The 19,763-nt window shown below is 40.0% G+C and overlaps 1 protein-coding gene across 4 annotated transcripts; it reads right to left on the bottom strand.

Annotated features, from left to right (window-relative positions):
* Positions 1-310: 310 nt before the first annotated feature.
* Positions 311-19,101, bottom strand: Bnip2 (BCL2 interacting protein 2). 4 transcript variants are annotated; one of them, XM_031343516.1, is made up of 11 exons: positions 18,844-19,101; positions 13,014-13,120; positions 12,363-12,430; positions 11,348-11,524; positions 9,373-9,549; positions 7,670-7,772; positions 6,562-6,693; positions 5,178-5,264; positions 4,975-5,073; positions 4,271-4,306; positions 311-1,477 (listed from the first exon to the last, which is right to left on the bottom strand). In XM_031343516.1, exons 2-11 carry the CDS (start codon positions 13,061-13,063, stop codon positions 1,426-1,428), a joined length of 981 nt encoding a protein of 326 aa, XP_031199376.1. In that variant the 5' UTR covers positions 13,064-13,120; positions 18,844-19,101; the 3' UTR covers positions 311-1,425. The 4 variants fall into 4 exon arrangements, with proteins under 4 accessions (XP_031199376.1, XP_031199377.1, XP_031199375.1 ...); XM_031343517.1 differs by lacking the exon at positions 4,271-4,306; XM_031343515.1 differs by lacking the exons at positions 311-1,477; positions 4,271-4,306; positions 18,844-19,101 and adding an exon at positions 13,599-13,806 and having other exon boundaries at positions 4,343-5,073.
* Between the last annotated feature and the right edge of the window lie 662 nt (positions 19,102-19,763).

Genomic DNA, 19,763 nt, shown 5'->3' with positions numbered 1-19,763 from the left:
AGCAGGTCAAATTTATGCCTGAGAAAGACAAAGAAGTAAAGAAAAACTCTCTTTTGCAATAGAAGTTTAATCCTAAAAACTGAAAATGGTGAAGGTCATGTGCTAAGTAAGCATGGGAGAAAATAACCTAAGCTTAGCTCACACCTGCTTCAGTGTTGTTTTGCTAGATCACTTTTGTAAACAGCTTACCCGAAGGGCTGGGTGTTGTAAAGCAGATACACACTAAATATGTAGAAACCAGGCAAGTCCATGACACAAGACTAGACAAATTCGTTGTTTTAGAATGATTTTGAAGGTAATTAGACCCTGCTTGGAGGCACAAATAATATTTATTTCAATGTTCAGTCAAGGTACTTAACCACATGAAATGAAGGCTTACACACAGCAAATGTTGTCCTGAGTGCACGGCAGCAGCACTTCAATCCTTACAGAATAAACCCATGTACAGCACTATACACCATCCATCTGCTTAGGCCAAATTGCACTGTGCTCAAACAGCCGGCGAGGAAGTACTCTGGTAAAGTGCCCACTGTGAGAGCATTGCAATAGCATCCCTCTGCTCTACAGATGCAGCTGATCATGAATACTCATCGAAGCCTCTGCAACACCTCACAGCTTCACACACACGACACAACTCATGTCACATTACTGAACACATCTTAAGAGCTTTCTTTCTTTCTTTTTTAAACAGTTCTGACTTTGGGTAAAGTAAAATGTCCCTTATATACAAATATATAAACCCTAACTACTAGCTTTTCACAATCTCTAGTTCTGGTTCTAACACGTCTTTAGAGAGGAAAGCAAGTTGTTTACCCACCTGCCCTTCTACCACATTAAGAAACAATGTGCTTTCAGGGAGGAGCTCAGACTGCTACTACTGCTTAGACCACATGCATGACCTTAGGTACTTCTTGGCATCAGTTTACCTGTCCCTGCTTTAGGACAACCCAGCCTAAGTTACCCAGGAAATGTATCCAAACATTTACAAAAACAATGTCTTACATGTACTTTACATTTAAAATCGTGGTCTTATTTACTTGTATATATTCATCCACGAGATAGGTACACACTAAAAATTATTGCCCCCAACATAAAAAATATATATTATTTCTTTCCTTTGTCATTTATGTATATAAATACTTTACTGAAGATGCATCATTCAAATAAACAAATGTAAAAATTGCTTTATATAAAGTGTAGTTCTTTGCTATTTAGCAATATAAAATGATTACAATATAATTAGTCATCAAAGAGCTAAATTCAAGAGTTGCAAACCATGACAGCAGTGAACAGTCCCTTGTACAAGAGTCCATTTGGAAAGAAGTCAAGTAAATTTTGTTAAACTCTTGAGCCAGGAGTGCATTAGGATGCACTACAGCCCCGCCTCCCTGGTGCTCTTTGTGTCGTCTGGGCTGGACACAGAACTTACTGCTCACTTTTCGGTGGTTCTTGTTTTCCATTAAGCTCTTGATCAATTCTGTTCAATAAAAAAAACACATCTAATTAAAAACAGTCATGACACTGGCAACTAGATGATTTCTTTCTGAAAATGACTACTTTTAGCACAGATTATTCCATTAAAAATAAAAAAAACACAAAAAAACAAAGCCTTGCAAACAAAATATAGCAGGAAAAAAAAATCAAACAAACATTTCCCAAAAGGAACAGATTTTTTTTCTAAGCAACAGGACACTGGCAAGGATACAAACATTGTCACTATTTCCTTCCAGACCACAGGATACTTTATGTTCACAGCCATAACCATCCTGAGAACTGATGATGTATATAATTCCACTACAGCAAGAAGTTTAGTGGGTAAGACTGTTGAAAGAAAATCAACTCTCTCAAAATGATTGTTTAACTTAAATCACCAACTGAACAATCAATATTTAAAAATCCAGAACCAAACTATGTATTACAGAATAGCAACTATTTTCTGGAATTCACTGGTACACTGTGTGTAAATGCTTTTCATTTATTATAAGAGTAAACTATATGGACTCAACATTCAGAAGTATGTATACGAGTTAAAAAGTCTCACTGGATTAATGGTTGGTTGGCTAGCAGTACTAAGAAAATGTATGCTCTTGGAGACAAGAAGATAATGTGGTAACGGTACTGACTCTGTAATAGCTTAAATGGCTGGTGTGGGATATGTAAGTCACACTAGTACAGAGTAGGACGGTCCTTTTCACACCTGTTTCCATTCCTACAATCACCTAATTACCTGTCAATCAAAAGTAAAAAGCCCTGGTCTGTTGTACAAATATATTATCTTGGCATCAAAGATTAGCTAATATTCTTTTTAAGGGCTATAATATACAACTGATTTTTTAAAATATGAACTACTATTAAGAAGTAATTGTAGGCACTGGTGACAGCTGCCTGGCCACAGGACACCACGTTACAGAAAGAAAACAGGTAAAACATTTAAAAAGACTATACTTCAATCCTTAGTTTCTAGCAAATTCTGGGAACACCTGAGTTCCACTTAACCACTTGCCACATCTACCACCCCAAGTTTTGCCTTAAACATATTTCTGTATTTAAAGCTAATTAAACAAATATTTCTCCTTTAATTTCTCCTTTTATTTAGTATTAAAAATCACCTTTTTAATACTAAAGGAAGTTTTATAAGAATTAAGTGCTGAAAGATATCTGTAATGACCCTACTGAGGACTGAACACAAGCAAAATGGGAAAAAAAATCCAAGATAAATGACTATATATATTATTATATATTAATATATATATTAAGCAGGAGAACATAGTCTAAGGAAAGGTGAGAAAGCAGAAGGGATTCCAAGGGAGGAATACTCAGGATACTCAGGATGGAATTAACTGCGAATGCTTTCAAACAACAGAAATAAAACATTAAGTTTACTTTTTACGTGATGCCTGGATTACTTCTGACAGCTAATAAAATACTAAAACCTTTTTTAGAGGGTTATTACCAGAACATTTCCTCAACAAAAGAGCGCACGCACACATCCACCTCCCCCCTTCCCCCACGGTCCCCCTTTCTCTCTCTCTCAGTGCCCTTCCTCCCAGCTCCTGAAACTCACTATGTAGACCTGGCTGCCCTCAATTCACAGAATCTGTCAGTCTCTGTCTCTCAAGTGCTGTGATTAAAGGCATTTGCCAGCCCCAACTCCCAGTAAGTCATTTTAAAGTCTAGAAGGTAGGTTATCGATGATATTTTGTTTCATCCACTCATCAGGCATATACACAGCACTGCCTAGAGAGAAAAGCAGGCCCTATTACTGCTTTACACATGGTTAGTGAATCTTGTTTACACTGTTAAGTGCTACACAGAAATAACTCTTAAATGGTTAGCTGTGTTCTCAACAAAAGAATCAAACTGTTCAAAAATAAGATTATACCAGCAAAGATTCTAACTGGTCCCACAGATGGTTAAAGTAACACATGTAAATAAATCTCTTATCTTAGTCTTTAAGATCATATTAAGTGACATTTTGCTAATGCTGTTGTTAAAATTTAAAAATAAAATAAAATGTATTAACAGTGGGGTGTGATGGTGAAGAGCCACAACCTCACATCTGGATACTGAAGCAGAGACTGTGAAAGAGAGGCCAGCCTGAGACATAGCGTAAGAGCAAATCCAGAACAAAACAAAAACTCCCAAGGCTTATACTTTTCTAAACTTCTATATAAAATGGTAAACTATTTTATACTCTGCCTTTCATCTTTATGCTAAGACATTAACAAATGAAAGGTTGTTACACTCAAAGCAGAAGTATTCAAAATTAAATTTAAAGTAGAAAGCAGAGTGTTTAACTGTTAAATGGTACACTGAATTTTAGGTATTTTATCACATGTAGAGTTTGACTGGTTAGCAGGCTATTTAATTTAAGCATATAAAGAAAATCAATGTTGGTTAGCCAAAGAGTATATGCATTGCAAATATAATCATCGACCCCAAGGGAATACGCTGTTGCTTGAAAATGTCTGTATACCTATTTCAAAAGCAAAATGTGAAAGTTTCCAAAGGTCTGGGATTTTAACCAGGGCTGCCAGTCATTTCTTTGGGTTCAGCACACAGAGTGGGAGGGCTTTGATGCGAACACACGCATTAAGCATGCTCATATTGAGCAGGAGGAGCATGGGGTTTGCCCTGTACTGGGCTCTGGGCGACATTTATATTTACAAATGCTATTCTCTGTTTGCAAGCTAACCAACTAGCAGCAGGGTTAGTCTGTGCGATGCAAATGGACTAGTCTAGATGCAACCCAGTCAAGGTGTGCATGTACCTTTTTTGTCTCTTTTTAAACTTTTCTTCTTCATACCTTGGTAGGGAAGAGTTATTTCAGTAAATGCGCATTTTGAGATTAAAGAAAAAAAAGACTGAACGTGTAACTGTGTAGGTACAAATATGCAATGCTAACATTTAACATGGTGTAGAGAATAAAAACCAACTCAATAAACTCTGGTTCAGATACACCTGAGCCTAGACCCTGAGCCTAACAGTCAGAGAAGCCCTTCCTGCACCACAGCACTGTAATGCCAAGTGTTCAACAACAGTCTCACCAAGTCCCTTAGAGGCAGGTGGGTGGGTGGAAGTGAACGAGGAAACAGAAAATTCTAGTTTCTGGAAAATAATAAGACCAAGTTGATTTAAGGAACAACTCGTTTCTTTAGCAATATGAGTTCCTTCAGTAATATGATAAACTCATTCCACATGAGAGAGTAATATGTCAAGTAGAGAAGTTACTCTACAGGACTGCCTCTTCAGGAAGTCATCTCTCAGACTGTAAACAGCACGTAACATATAGAAGGATTCATGAGTGGCAATCACCTCTAGTTATATAAACATGGTGCTGTAAGGGGAAGCTGTGGGGAAAACAGGTTCTTCTCTACTTCTTCCTTACAAACCCCATACTCTAGAATACAGTGAGACAGAAAAGCACTTCTCTTGCACAGAAACAGGATGACAAGGAAAGTAGGGGAAACGTACTGTTTGATGCACTCTGGTATGCCAACATACTCCATGGGAACAAGCTCTGCCAGTTCTGCCAAATTAAAGACGTATCTAATTTTCTGACTGAATTTTGAACTGGAGAAGAAAATACAAACAATTATCTCAGTACTTCTGACACATAAAACTGACATTTAAATACAATATACTTTTTTTTAAAAAATACACACTCAGAAAATTACCTGATAAATGGTCTTGTAACAGCCAGAAGTGTTCGGATAAACCAAGATGGGTGCACAATGATTAGAGACTTTAGGTTTTTCCTTAATCTGAAGACAAAAAGAAAAAAAGATTATACAAATTTCTATAAATTATAGCACAAAAAAATCCCTTAGACATAAGTATAATGCAAGTTTGTAAAAAAATAGATGAAAAAAAAATCACCAAAAATTTTCACTTAAGCATAATACTTCTAGAGACAAGAAAATACATTCTTGAGTTCTAAACATCCCTCCTACATTGTGAAATAGAATTTATTTAGTTTGTCCAAATTCATGTCTTATTTTGCCTACTTTCAAATGTCTCCTAGCATCCACACTGACCCAGCAAGGAAAGAGCTGATACTGAACATAAAAGTAAACCATTTCTCTGTTCAAATCTAGGGAGAAACTGGCATTTGCTTCCAATATCATGAAAAGCACTAACTTGTAAGGAAGGGGGATAGGGCAGAGAAAACCAAAGGAGTGAGCCCAGGAGTCAGAACCAATAATGTTTTGAGATTTAAAAAGTCTCACTATAAAGTAAAAGCTTCTTTTTAGATATTTGTATGTATATATATAAAAAAAAAAAAATCACAGAAGACCATGAACATGTTTATAAAAAGAAACCTATTAACAAGTCAGGGTAAACCACTTGAATCAACTAAGGCAAAACTGAATCATTAGCAAGATTAAAGTTGCTCCACTGGTGTGGACAAATGAGACTTAAGACAAACACATTTTTAGTGTTTATTCTGAAAAACTAGAGCTGGAACTATAGAATAGAAACTTTCTTTAAGAAACCAGAGAGTTGGGCAATGACTTGGTCCAGTGCCTGCACTGTAAGCATGGGGACCTAGGTCTCATTCCTCAGAACCCATATAAAAAAGAAGTGAATGGTGTGGTAGGTATGTAATCTCAGTGCTGGAACTCTCTAGGTACCTGGCTTATTAGCTCTAGGTCTGAGCTAGAAACTGTCTTAACAAACAAAGAGGCCAGCAGTTGAGCAGTAAGCTTAGGTGACTCCTGGTTTCCACACAGGACTTGTGCATCTGCACTGGCCCCACAGTACAGTACACAGCAGAGGGACACTGTTCAACCTTTTCCAAGATGAATATTAAATAATGTGTTCCAAATGGCATAAGAAAGAATGGAGAACAATCTTATCTGTTTTGAAGAATTAAAGTCACTCTTAATAAAAGCAGACTCAAGTTATTTACCATGACATTGTTCAGTGTCATCTTTAAAAAAATAAAAACATTCAGAAGTTGTCAAGCACAACCAAAGAAGTTATCTTTAAATGGCAACAGAAAGTATACTTTAATCTAATAAAACTACTGTAAAAATCTCTCAGCCAAGTCTACATCACCGTCTATCAATTTGCTGGTAGCATCTCCTGAGCCATCCCAGACTGGGCATTTTCCTTCGAGTTGTCGCACCATTTAAGTAAATGATCATGTAGTTCTCCGCTACCAACAGCTCTAAAGTGCCAATAACATATCTATAAAAACAAATCAAGTACATGTCTTAGACATCACCATTCAGGACTGAACAGGCTCCTAAATGAACACAGTTCCCTCCCTTTTTCCACAGTTAAGAGCAAGCACCTGCAGTAGGTGATGCTGGGACTGTTTAAAACAAAGTCACAACAAATCCTGCAGCCTGAATGGCAGTGTGTGTGGTCAGGAGACAAGTGGGACCGGGGCATGGCACGCTCAGCTTTTCTCTGTGTGTAATTGTGAGCTTCACAGTACAAATGAAAAACTGCATTAAGCCACAAAAAAGAGTGACTTGTCAGTTCACTAGGTCAAGTCCCAGTGACATAAGTAATTTGGTCATATAATTTTGAGATGGTCAGTTACCTTTTTAAGCAATATGTTTCTAAATACTGAAGTTGGATGAGATAATCTATACTAATTTTAAAATGCAACTTTTTTTCTGAGTTGGAAAATACAGTTTTATAACGCTAAAAATAAAGACCTGGGGACTAAGACATAGGGTGACTTCTATATGTTGTTACTGTTATTGCCTGATGGAATTCATGTATCTGCCAGGCCAGAGCAGGCACTGAACTGTATCCCCAGTTCTTCTTGACATTTTATTTTGCTGCAAGGTCTTATTAGGTTGTCCAGGTTGGCCTTAACCTTGAACTGTAAATAGTTTGGACATGCCATCGACTTGTGATCCTTCTCCCTTTGGTCTGTACCATCAAGCTGGCTTCTTTCTTTCTAGTTTTTACAAGATTTGCATAAATTATGAGTCTAATCAGTTCAGAATTCTGTTCAAATATTTTGCTAATATATAGTTACTTAGGTGGGCAGGGGTGGCTCATGCCTTTAATCCAACACTCAGGAGGCAGAGGCAGGCAGATCTCTGTGAGTTCAAGGCCAACCTGGGCTACAGAGTGAGTTCTAGGACAGCCAAGGTGACACAGAGAAACCCTGTCTTGAACATGGCCTCCCAAAAGCCATACTTACTTAAAGAGATTGTCCATCAAATATCTATAGTTAGGCTGACCACTCTCAGGCATGAAACAGACAGCAAATACAACAATGGCATTTAAGCCATCCCCATAATAGCCTGGGAAGAAAAAAGAAGGGTAAAGTCTTTGGTATAATTTTACTCTGTAGGATTATTATCATTTTTAACTATGTATATGTGAATGCAGAGCTTCCAGATGAACAATGACTGTAGGGATGAGCAAGAGATGCAGCTGGCAAAGCAAACTAAGTAGGAACAATTTCTTAAGAAAAGCTCATCTGGCCAGTGTCTGGATTTTGAGACTATAACACATTTTATCCAGAGTGAACTGTATGCACTCTGACTGGGAAAATGTGGACACTATTTTACACAGCACCTAGGAGAACTCCTAGATTGTATGATCAGACTAACAGAGTGACAGTTACAGTTTCTGACTGACTTGCAAGTCTCCTAGGGGAATGAACTATTTCTGTGTATCTCAAAATGAAACAAACTGTGCTCCACTGAGCTAGTTGAGTTGTGAATGAAAAGCTGAAGTCAAGTCTAAGCCTTACAAAGCCCACGAGGCTTGTGCCAACACTGCAGCATCCCAGTCATATAACAAACTGCAAACAACTCAGCACCCAACCCTGCAGCAGATGCACACAGTTTATTTGGGCCATGAAATATTCAGTGATAGAGAATAAACTAGACCCATGACATGGATGTAGCTGCTCAGAAACATGCTGAGTGACAAGAAGTGCACACTGCGAGACCAGTCACACAGCACACAGAGGCAAAGCTGACTGTGGGCTAGATTGTGAGTAGTGGTTATTAGAGGATGGACTCACTGGAAAGGTGGAGAGGTTCCTGGACAAAGTGAAATGTTCTATATGAGCATGGGTTGTACCTATATGTGCATAAATGTACATAGTTGAATATACTGAGAGACAAACATGCTTTTGTTGAAAGTCATCTAACTGTATTAGTTAAGTAAACTAATTTAAGTAAAGTGTAAATGTTGCAAAGGGTTCAAAAAACTAACTCCTTTTTAAAGCAGTCAACATACAGGTTGAAACTATTATACTTTTAAAACTTACAGTAAACACATAAAAACACTGTTTAAAAGTTATTTGTATAAGTGCCCCTCCAAGCCATGAAAAGGTATTGGATCCCAAGGGACTGGAGTTGCAGATGGCTGAGAGCTATCATGTGGGTGCTGGGAACTGAACTTGGGTTCACTGGAGGAGCAGCCAGTAATCTTACTGCTGACCCATCTTTCCAGCTCTTATATAAGTAATTCTTAGTTGTCCTTTTATCATTTCACTTTAAACCTTTATAATCCTTGGACTGGAGAGACAGCTCAGAAGCTAAGAGCACTGCTATTCTTCCAGAGGACTCAGGTTTGATTCCCAGCAACCACATGGAAGCTCACAGCCATTTTCTATTTTCTAACTCCAGTTCCAGAGGATCTGATGCCCTCTTCTGGCCTCCATGGAGACATGAGGTACCCAAGTGGTGGTGTCCAGACATACATACAGGCAAAACACACATCTATATTTAAAAAAATTAAAACAAAGCATTCATCTTTTGAAATCAAAATGTCTGAGAATTTTTCTTTTTCTTTCAAAACAAGCTACTATCTCTAGGCACATTTTTTGACAGCCTTAGATTTTGTACACTCCATCTAAAGTTCCAGAGGATTTGCCCTAACCCTCACCTCCATGGCTAATAACTTTTTTGTAGGGTTCGATTGCCTTCATGTCCACTCTGTGGTCCTGTTCTCCAATCCTGAACATGCGCCAGCGGCGTCCATCGTCCTTTTCTTCTGTGGTTGTGTATTCAGTAACTGAGCCTTTCCTAATGACTTCAGTAGTTTTGGGTTTGGGAAGATCATCTGTTAAAATAAAAGGCTTTTGAATCACAAACTGTTATTTACACAATAAAAATCAAAACTGTATGTTAACCACTTTACTATCTAGATTACTCCAAGTTTTTCCTGCCTTCTTGGTGTGCTGTGGGCTCCTCAGGCTAGCCTCACATTTCTGGGCTCAGGTGAGCCTGCTTTAGTCTCCAAGCATCTGGGAGTATAAGGTGCACACCACCACAAACAATTATTTACAAAGAATTTTCAATATATAAGCTGACATCATCACCTTTGTAACAAGAAAAGGCCTGTTCTTACTTAAGGCCAATTTATGTCTTTAGAATCAGCTTACTTGAACTTTCTACTGCCCAATGCGACAAAGCACCAAGTTATAGTGCAACATTTACATTAGGTATAGGAAAGTAGAGCAATCAAAATCTTACTGCCTTTCATGTCTTTCCAGATTTCATTCAGGACAACAGTGTCCATTAGAGTTACTAATACAGCTTACTTCTAGTAACTATCTGAGTGTTTTTTAGCACATACACTAATTATAAAACACTGTAATACGAGATAGAAAGTGGTTAACTACTCAGTGATCGCTTTCCCTTTGATCAGTTTTATAAAGCAGACATGTACTTCTGAAGAACACATGCAAAAATTTACGTAAATTAACACTAGCCAAAGCTCCAATGATTATGTGTAATTTATGTTTGCAGATTGCAGGTTAGTTGATTTAAAATGAAGCAATGATTTTCAAAACTTTAGTATGACAGTCCTTACCAAAAGATGGGGGGAAGGGAAACCTACTGCATGTTAGTTGTTTCCAAGACAAAGCTGTTAACGGAAAATATCCTTCCAGGAAATGACTACAGCAGCATTAAGGAGAGAAGAGACAAAACACACAGGCAGAAAACTATTTCAGTGTCTGTATAAAAGATTGCTTCTTACTGGGCTGCTTATGGAACCAGTAAACAGGGAAGGGAAAAGAAAGAACAAAAGCTAGAGTATCACTCTTCATTACCTATTTGTCTACCTTTTTAAGTACAGTTTTGTTGCAAAATTCACTTTAAAGATGAAACAAAAAGATTATTAACATCTGTCTAAATATCATAATCAACTACTGCCTAATTCTAGAAAGCACACAAAGCAACACACACACCAACTAACTAGAATAGCGATGTCAGACTGGGCTGAGCACTCACTACTTCTAGACATAGCTTTACAAGTCCAGCTGTCCTCAGCACCTTCTCTGCCAGTGCTTAGATAGTTACTGTTATCATCTGTGACAGGATCTATGTCCTCCTGGATGTTACTGAACTCACTATGTAGACCAGGCTGGCCTGGAATTCAAGAGATCCTCCTGCTTTTGCCTCTGCAGGGTTGGTGTTAAAGGGATGTGCCACCATGCCCAGCCCCATAGGTATTTTTTAAGCATATTTTTTATGTCTCTTTAGAGGATCTTTTCCCCTCCTAGATTGACTGACAAGAATATACTAGAATATTAGGCAATACTTTGGAAGCAACTATGAAAAATCAAAACTATACAATATTGGGCAAGAAAGGAAAAACAAAACAAAACTAAAAGAAAGCTACCTGCATAATCTAGTCTTGAAAACTTCAAGTACTTTCATAATCTTCTACTTTAGAAACAAACTTAGGAACTGCAGAAAAAATAACAAATTTCAAACAAAATCCTTCAACGGATTTTAGCAGGCTTTATGTTTAAGATTTGGCCATATCCTACTTTTTCTAAAGAGAACACCATGGTAAATACTGTTTAATATAAACATTCATTCACAAAGCTCATATAAAGAGAGTGAATTACCTTCCCACTCAAACTCATCACTGTTCTCTGATGGAGTGTCTAAGCCTTCCAGGTCAACTTCTCCACCTTCATCCAAATCATCCGACCACAGAGAGTCTTCACCAGGATCCAGGGTCAGGCTGATGTCTGGGGCCATTAGTTTCTTCCGTACTTTGTTTCCATTAACTTCTAATGAGCCTGAAATTGGAAACAAGGAAGAAGACTGGACTACTCAGATGATCCATTTCGAAGAGAAACATTTTAGTCACTTCATTCTTGAGAAAACATTTAAAAGAAAATTCTACAGTATTAATTAATGAAGCCTGGCTGTGGTCACTGCTGCTGCTTTTTAAAGGTGCATTTTTACCCTACTGTTTTCACTTTATGTGCACGGGTGCTTTGCTTGCATACATGTCCATACACCACTTTTGTGCAGTGCCTGAGGAGGCCAGAAGAGATCCTCAGATCCCCTGAAACTGCAGTTATAGATGGCTGTGAGCTGCAATATGGATGCTAAGAATTGAACCTGGGTTCTTTGCAGGAGCAGCAAGTGTCTTAACTGCTAGGCCATCTCTCCAGACCCAATTTATTTTTAAGTATGTGCATACATGTCTGTGTGTGGGTATATGCACCTGAGTGCAGGGGGCAGAGTCCAGAAGAGGATAGTGGGCCCAGAGAACTAATTACAAGCACTGTGAGATGTCTGAGTGGACTCGGAGAATGGCATGGTCTCTTCTTAAAAGAATCGTTTACTACTGCTTCTTTGTCATGAGATCAAGAATGTATCAATTTCCTTTTAAAGAACAGAGGCTGCCTTTATAGTCATTTCTTATTAAGTAGTCTCTTTTGCTTCTTGTAAAATTTTCTTAAAACCAAAGGTATATTTTTTATAAAGTTAAATTTCTCAAGGATTCCAAAATTTGCCCTTTGACCCCCTCTATCAGGGGGGAAAAGAAAGAAAAAAAGCTCAATGTTGTTGGTTTTTCTCTTTCTGTATATATAAAGAAATGTATTCAAAAGTAACACAAATTCTTACCAGGCTGTCTGTCTGGACCAGTTACATCGAGTATATCTGCTTCAATGCTGTCATCTTCTGGTAAAGGTCTAGAAGACATAGATAAGCTCTTTAAAATAGAAATTAAAAACAATTGCTTTGAAGCTCAAAGATCCATTAAAATGTCACAGTTATAAGGACTAAAGCTATGTTTTGTAAGTTCTACCAACCAGTTTGTGTGTGCGTTGAGGTCAGAGATAATCTCAGATGTTTCTCAGGGGCTGTCCACCATCTGAGACCATTTGTCACCAGCCTGGGATTAATCAAATAGCCCAGACTGACTGGCAGGCAAGCCTGGGGATCTGGTCTCCATCTCTACAGTGCTGGAGTTACAAGTAGACACTACCATGCCTGGCACTCTATTCATTTTTGCAGAGAGCTGACTGCCCAGTCCTCCAAAACCTAAGACTTTAGCTTAAAGCACAGCTCCCTAAAACCTGAAGTTGAAATGACTAAAACAAATATGAAAAGATAACCAGCCACATATTTGGTAGAAAATAACTTTCATTTCCTAGTATCCAGTGATTGCTTATAACCTTCTTTTTAAAGAAGCTCAATATTCATGAGCTGACATTTCATTAAAGAAATTCTGATGTTTTGTTCCAAATCCGTTTAATAAAAAGTACTGCTCACATTGGAAAATCTTCATCCTGCCATTCTTCCTTCAGCTCCACACCTTCCATCCTCAGCCTAGACTCAATGTCAACTTCCAGCTCCTGGCAGTCCAGGCAGCCAAGGTCCTGAGAGAGAAAAGGGAGAAAGAAAGATGAACACCTGGGGGGTGGCGGTGGCGCACAACTTTAATCCCAGCACTTGGGAGGCAGAGGCAGTCGGATTTCTGAGTTCAAGGCCAGCCTGGTCTACAGAGTGAGTTCCAGGACAGCCAGGGCTACACAGAGAAACCCTGTCTCGGAAAACCAAAAAAAAAAAAAAAAAAAAAAAAAAAAAAAAAAAAAAAAAAAAAAAAGATGTAGGGGGCTGGTGAGTGGGCTCAGCAGGTAAGAGCACTGATTGCTCTTCCAAAGGTCATGAGTTCAAATCCCAGCAACCACATGGTGTCTCACAACCACCCATAATGAGATCTGACGCCCTCTTCTGATGTGTCTGAAGACAGCTACAGTGTACTTATAAAATAATAAATAAATCTTTAAAAAAAAGAAAGAGAAAGAAGGAAAGAAAGAAGATGAACACCAGTTTGAGTTCCACTTTGCACTTCACCTGCTGCAAAGGTGTAGTAATCTCTCCTGAAGCTCACATCTCCATGCCAACAGCCACAGAGGCTTTAGTTCAGTCGTCTGGTTATGAAACTTGACCTATTGCAGATAAATGGCATCTCTATCATAGAATAATACATCAGCCTTTTGTCTTCTGCACAGGGGTGGATCTAGAAGCAACTAGCATGTTACACGTGCATGCATACTCACCAGAGTCCAGTGCTATGCAGTGTTTACAGCTCCTCCTTACCACTTTTAGGTCACTTAGAGTCTATTCAGGAGTCTGTCCAGTAGATGAATTATACTGGTTTCAGATGTACTTCCCATTTGTACCATGCCTCTCTTGTAGAGCTCAGGGCGTAAGCTACTGATGCTGTCACATATGTAACTTTCTATTTTAAGTCATGCCCCAAAGTTTAATCTTGGCTTTTCTGCACCGACTCACCTTCTGTCTGACAGAATAAGACAGCTGAGATACAGAATGAAGAGAGGCTAGAGAGATGGTCAATTCCCAGCACCCACATGATGGCTCACAACCACTTGAGACCCCAGTTTCAGGAGGGCTACACACCCTCTTTTGACCTTCAAGAGTATGACACACAAACATGCTGATAAAACAATCATACATAAAATAAAAAAAAAAATCTTAAAAAAGTCATGACTATCAGTTGGTAAAAAGTACAACAGAAGCAGCTGGCAAATCCTGTCAACTCATTTACGTCAGGAATCAACTGAGCAAGCTTCTACAGACAGTACTACCACACAATTCTCTATCCCTGAGACACATCCTTGCCCTTTAGTTTAGACTGCCATCAAACTTGTGACCTTTCTGTTCCAGCCTCCTGAGTTCTTGGACTACAGGTATTGGCAGGATGTCTAGTTTTGAATTTTTCTTAAGAGCCACACAGCATAACTGGAACTACAAAAATAGATAAAACTAAAACAAAGTAGTAGTAGTTCCAAGTGGTTGACACAGAGAAAGGGCAGCATGCCCAAGCAGCACACCCATACCCTTCTCTAATACCCGATTGTAAAAAACCATGTACAAACAAACAAGCAAACAAAACAGAACCCAAAACCTTTCTAATAAATGAGAACCATTCACATTCATATCAAATGATATTCTAAAAACAAACTAAAGGAAATTAAATCCCTGAATTGTTAAGTTTCATACAGCAAACTAGATTCATTCCTCCAATGACTAGAGTCTCTCTACCTCCCAACTTGAGTACTTACTTATACTTGGGAAGGTCTCAAAGGGCTTATATTTTTATAAATCTTTTTATTAGTACAGGAAAAAAAGGTAACATGCCAACTTTCTGTTACTGAACTACTGGCTGGGTAAATAACCAGAAGAGTTCCCACGGTCTTATCCCATCTTTCTACTGGGTATTGGGGATGGGGTGGAGAGAATCAGAATATTCTAGGTATCTTTTTTAAATAACCAGAAAAAAAAAATCTCAGGAGTAATAGCAGGAACTGACAGTTGTAATCAATACATTAATCTCAGCACAACGCTCAGCATATTATGGGCTTCACAGTGGAGGCACACCAGAACTGGGCAAGCCTTGGTCAACCCTTTAAGCTTCTTTTGCTTTCTGAACTATATAAATAGGTATTATGAGTTTCCCTTAAAAAATGTTATGAGAATACTTTGTGAGAATATAAATACATGCAATATAAATTACAGTTGGCAAAATTATTCTTTGTTAGAAGAAACATTTCTCTTGTAAAAATGCTTCTTAGCTGCTTTATGACTTGAAGACTAACTCCTTCAAAACTGTCAGGAGGTTCAGGTTTGCAATCCTAGTACTTTGGGGCCTACAAGAGGATTGCTGTTGAGATGGAGACTAGCCTGGGCTATGTAGCTAGATCCTTGTTTAACACAACTAAAACAAAACAACAGAAAGGGGCCTCCTGATATACAGGGTTGTAATCCCAGCTACCTCAGAGGCCGAGGCAGGAAGACTGCATGTTCAAGACAAGCCTGAGCCTTTACAAAATAAAACTGGAAAACAGGGCTGGGCCTCAGACACTGCCTGCCCAGTGCCCTGGGTTCTATTCTCAGCAGCATAAGCAAATATGGAAAGCCCAAGTCCTTGAGCCCTTGCAGCCAACTTCCTCAATTTTACTTTCATGTTCTTGGTCATGTGCTGTTCACACACCTCCATATATTATCATGGATTTTTAGTTATGGGGAGGGACAATTATCTAGGCTAGTTAAACAAAGAAGGAACAGAGAGAGACAGACTAACTCCACCATTTCACCAAGAACTTTGGGGGTAGCAGACTAGGTAGATAAAAACAAAGCCAACAATTGAGTTCTGTTCTTGGAAGCACTTTATCACCAAGCAACTGTAGGAACAGGAAACAGCAAGAGAGGCGTGGAAATAAGCAGAACTGCTCTGGAGGGAATCGGATGCCTCTGACTCCCAAGTCCACTGCCTTCCCAGTTTTACTTTTAGAACTTTAAAATGTTAGAATACAGAAACAGTACTTTAATACACTACTTGGCAAAATAACATACTTCCACATAAATAATCTGATACCTGGGTAGCTTGTTAGCATCTCTTCATGGCATTATATGCAGCAGTCACAATAAAATCAACAGCCTTTGACCCTAGTCAGGTTAAAATCAAAGATGATGGATTCCTACCTACACAACTTCAGAGGGGAGGTGTGAATCCGAGCAAGCAGAGAAGGGAAGCCACAAGCAGTTTAGGAAGGTGAGCAGAATTAAGTATTAGGATCCTATTTTGACCTATGTAGGCTGTGACTTGACAGTTTCCATCGTAACTTTACTGTCATGTACTTTAAACACTACTCCTAGAATAGGTCTAAGTAACTGCTGTGCATGCTGAAACCAAACACAGAGACAGAAAGCCTACACTTACACAAAAGGTTCTGTTTGATTTATTTTCATTTATTATGAATAGCCTATATGGCCCTGAAGATTAACCACAACAAAAATCCCTGGAAAAATCTTCATACTTGCTTGTCATTGTTTCCAAAGGTATAATTATATCCCTGTAAGATTCTATCTTTTAAAAACACACACACACACACACACACATACATGGTGGGCAGGTTAGTGGTGTGTGCTTTGGCAGAAGAATGGAGGTCAAATGACAATTTTCAGGTGTGTTTCTCTCTGTCCACTTTATTTTGAGGCAGGGTCTCCTACTTTCTTCCCTTGCATCATGCTCCCAGCTAGCTGGCCATGAACTTCAAGAAGCTTCTCTTGTCTCCTCCTTCCATCTTGCTATAGGACTGCCAGGATTACAGCTGGTTTATGTGGGTTCTGGGAGTCAAACTCAGGGTTCAGGCTTTCTAGGCAAGTGCCCTTACTGACTGAGCCATCTCCCTTATTACGATCACATAGGGTTTTCAAGGACAAAATGCTTCCACAACAATGTTCGCACATGCATACACACAATCAACAAAGTAGAATGGTGCTAACTTCTCTCAAAACTGTAAAAACATCACACAGGATAAACGCCTATAAGAATACACTTATTAAACTATCACTCTGCAGAAGGTATTAGAGATGTGTTGACACCTTTAAGTAGACTAAACTCTAACACCTGATCTCAGTCTGCTTGTTAGAAACTGTTTATAATGCCAAGTCAGGACTATCTGTGATATTGCTTGCTAGCTTTGTAGGATGCAATCCTAATATAAGACCTAATTACTGTCAGCTAAAGACACTCCTGATCTAGAAACATACCTGTTGTTTTCAGATGCCCTCTTCTCTCATGGCTACAGAGCGAACAATCAGAACCACCGCCCCAAAGAGTATCTCTCACCTTTACTTCTATACCCATTAAAAACTAATGAGTAGTTAGGGCCTCAACTGACCAACAAATGTGTGAGGTAGAATGCAATGTTATTAGCCCTTTAGCTTAGACCAGAGGCAAAAGACAGAACCCCGACATCCTGATTCCCAGACCTATAGCAGATCTGCCTTCCACAAATAGGTCTATAAAACCAAGTTTGGTTACAGTTAGTGTGAAAGGTACTGCAATACCTAAAGGTGTTAACTATGTTGGTCTTATGGTAATTTAGTTCCTACTCCATGCACACACCTCACATTTCCTAGTTCAGCAAGCTAGCAAAGACCTAAGAATAGCAGCATTTCGAGATAGAGATTAAGAACCAAGCAAAAAAAAGGTGCAAGGCAACCAAACATAAGGGTAACTTAACTAGGTAATTTCAACTCTAACTTTGAAGAAACATCCACTCATGAATTACAGAGTTTCTGTAAGTGAGGGCTAGAGGGATGGGTCAGTGGTTAAGCATGCTTGCTGCTCTTCAGCGGACCCTATTTCAGTTCCCACCACACCAGCCTACAATGGCAGCAGCTCCAGGGGTTCCGAGGCCCTCTGCAGTCGCCTACACCACATAACACAGACACATTAAAAAAAAAAAAAAACTTTTGAGGAAAAAAAAGGAATTCTACAGTTAAAGTATTCTAATAAGTCTTAAGAAAAACGTGCACTTCATTGAAGGGGGGGGTATTCAAGTATAAGGGAAAACATCCTAATTAAAATAAAAATGACGCTAAAGAAAGCAATATTACGATGCAACCGCAGATGGAAGGCACCAGGAATACCTTGATACATACAGCAAAATCTGTGTCCTCAAAGAGTTCCCAGGACAAAGGAAGTTTCGAAGTAATGTAATACAGATCCAAGTAAGTTTCTGCTTGAACAAGACCTAGGAAGAATTCTTCAGTGGCATCAGATGCACCTAGCAATCCAAAGCATCCTGGCCGGTATTTAAATGAAGGTGTTAAGTGTCTGAGAACAACCAAGGATCGGGCATTGACGTATGCGTATCTTACCCTAGGCTATCACCTACAGGAAGGTTCAAGAGAGCCCTGATGACTTATAGGACGCTGTTAGTGTATGCAGTCTGAGTCCGTCCCCCCCCCCCCGAGGCTACGGGGTGCACTACACGCCCAAGTTTCTTTGTTCTGCTCCGGACAGACGCCGGTTAGGAACACGGAACAAACGTGGCTAGGGGAAGCCAGGAACCGGGAGGTTCCGCCCCAGGCTCTCTGCCACAGACGGAAAAGGAAGGGGGCGCGAGACTGGCATCAGCGTCCGAGGCAGGGCGGGGCCCGGCAGAGCTCGGACCCGGAACGCGAACGCGCCAGTTCACGGCCGACGACCCCGCTTGGCCTTGCCGATCCTCCCGTAGCCCTCCAGCTGCGCCGTAGCCCGGCCCGCTACCCCGGCCGCGCTCACCCCAGAGGAAGCCGCGGCCCCCTCGTCCTCTTTGCCCCTCCAGGCCGGCGACGTGGGGCTGACGGCCAGGTCGCAGAAAGCGGCGCCGGGCAAAGCCCGCTGCCCTTGGTCGGCTGTGGAGACCGGGCCCAGCTTTTCCCGGTCGGTCTCAGCTGCAGTCCGGGCGGCAGCAGCTGACCCGGATTCAGTGCACACGCCCCGGCGGAAGTGACCACCTCCGGACCGGCGCCGGGCGCGGCCGAGGCAGGAAGCAGGGGCGGGGCGTTATCCTAAAAAAAAAAAAAAAAATTCCCTGCAGGTCTCCTCTCTGCGCATGCGCAGCCGTGAGACACTTTTTTTTTTTTTTTTTTTTTTTTTTTCTGTCCCGGGCTTTAGCTTGCTCCTTTGGGGAAGGAGGTGGGCGTTGCTTTCTAAGGCTCACGCACTTTCTGTTACTGTACTGACCTAAACTCGCTGTCTGGAAGGGCTATTCGTTTCTCTCTGTTTTCCTTTATTTGACATTATGTTAACTATATTACAAAGTGAATGAAAAGGGGGTGAAAAATAGTCGATGTCTTGTGTACGGTAGCCTGGTCCTAGAAGAATCTACTTTGATAGAATTTTCCGACGTGAATAGCTTTTCTCTTCAGTAGTGCTTCTGAGAGTAATAAATGCTCCCTCCTACCCCCCAGACTCTTCTCATGTGTTCCGGGTTGGCCTTGAATTTCTTCCAGTGTATCTGAAATAACCTTGAAAACTAATTTTCCTGCCCCAGTCTCCAGAGTGCTGAGATTATCAACATGCTTGTTACCACGTTGTGGCAGAGACAGAGACAACATAGGGCTTCCTGGCTGCTAGGTAAGCACTCTATTATCTGAACTCTCCATTCCCTCACCCTTTAAAATAGCGGTTCTTCACCAGTGGGTCGCAGCCCCTCTAGG

Source organism: Mastomys coucha, unplaced genomic scaffold (genome assembly GCF_008632895.1).
Source record: "Mastomys coucha isolate ucsf_1 unplaced genomic scaffold, UCSF_Mcou_1 pScaffold23, whole genome shotgun sequence".
NCBI lineage: Eukaryota > Metazoa > Chordata > Mammalia > Rodentia > Muridae > Mastomys > Mastomys coucha.
The sequence above is the reverse complement of the archived record's forward strand: the minus strand, read 5'-3'. Positions and strand labels throughout refer to the sequence as shown.

Bases quoted from the DNA above. Each gene is read 5' to 3' on its own strand.
- Bnip2 (XM_031343514.1), bottom strand. From the start codon at position 13,063: ATGGAAGGTGTGGAGCTGAAGGAAGAATGGCAGGATGAAGATTTTCCA. The intron at 12,431-13,013 runs GTGAGCAGTACT...TATGTCTTCTAG, and splicing joins CAGGATGAAGATTTTCCAAT to ACCTTTACCAGAAGATGACA. The intron at 5,074-5,177 runs GTAATTTTCTGA...TTTCTTCTCCAG, and splicing joins GTTACAAGACCATTTATCAG to TTCAAAATTCAGTCAGAAAA.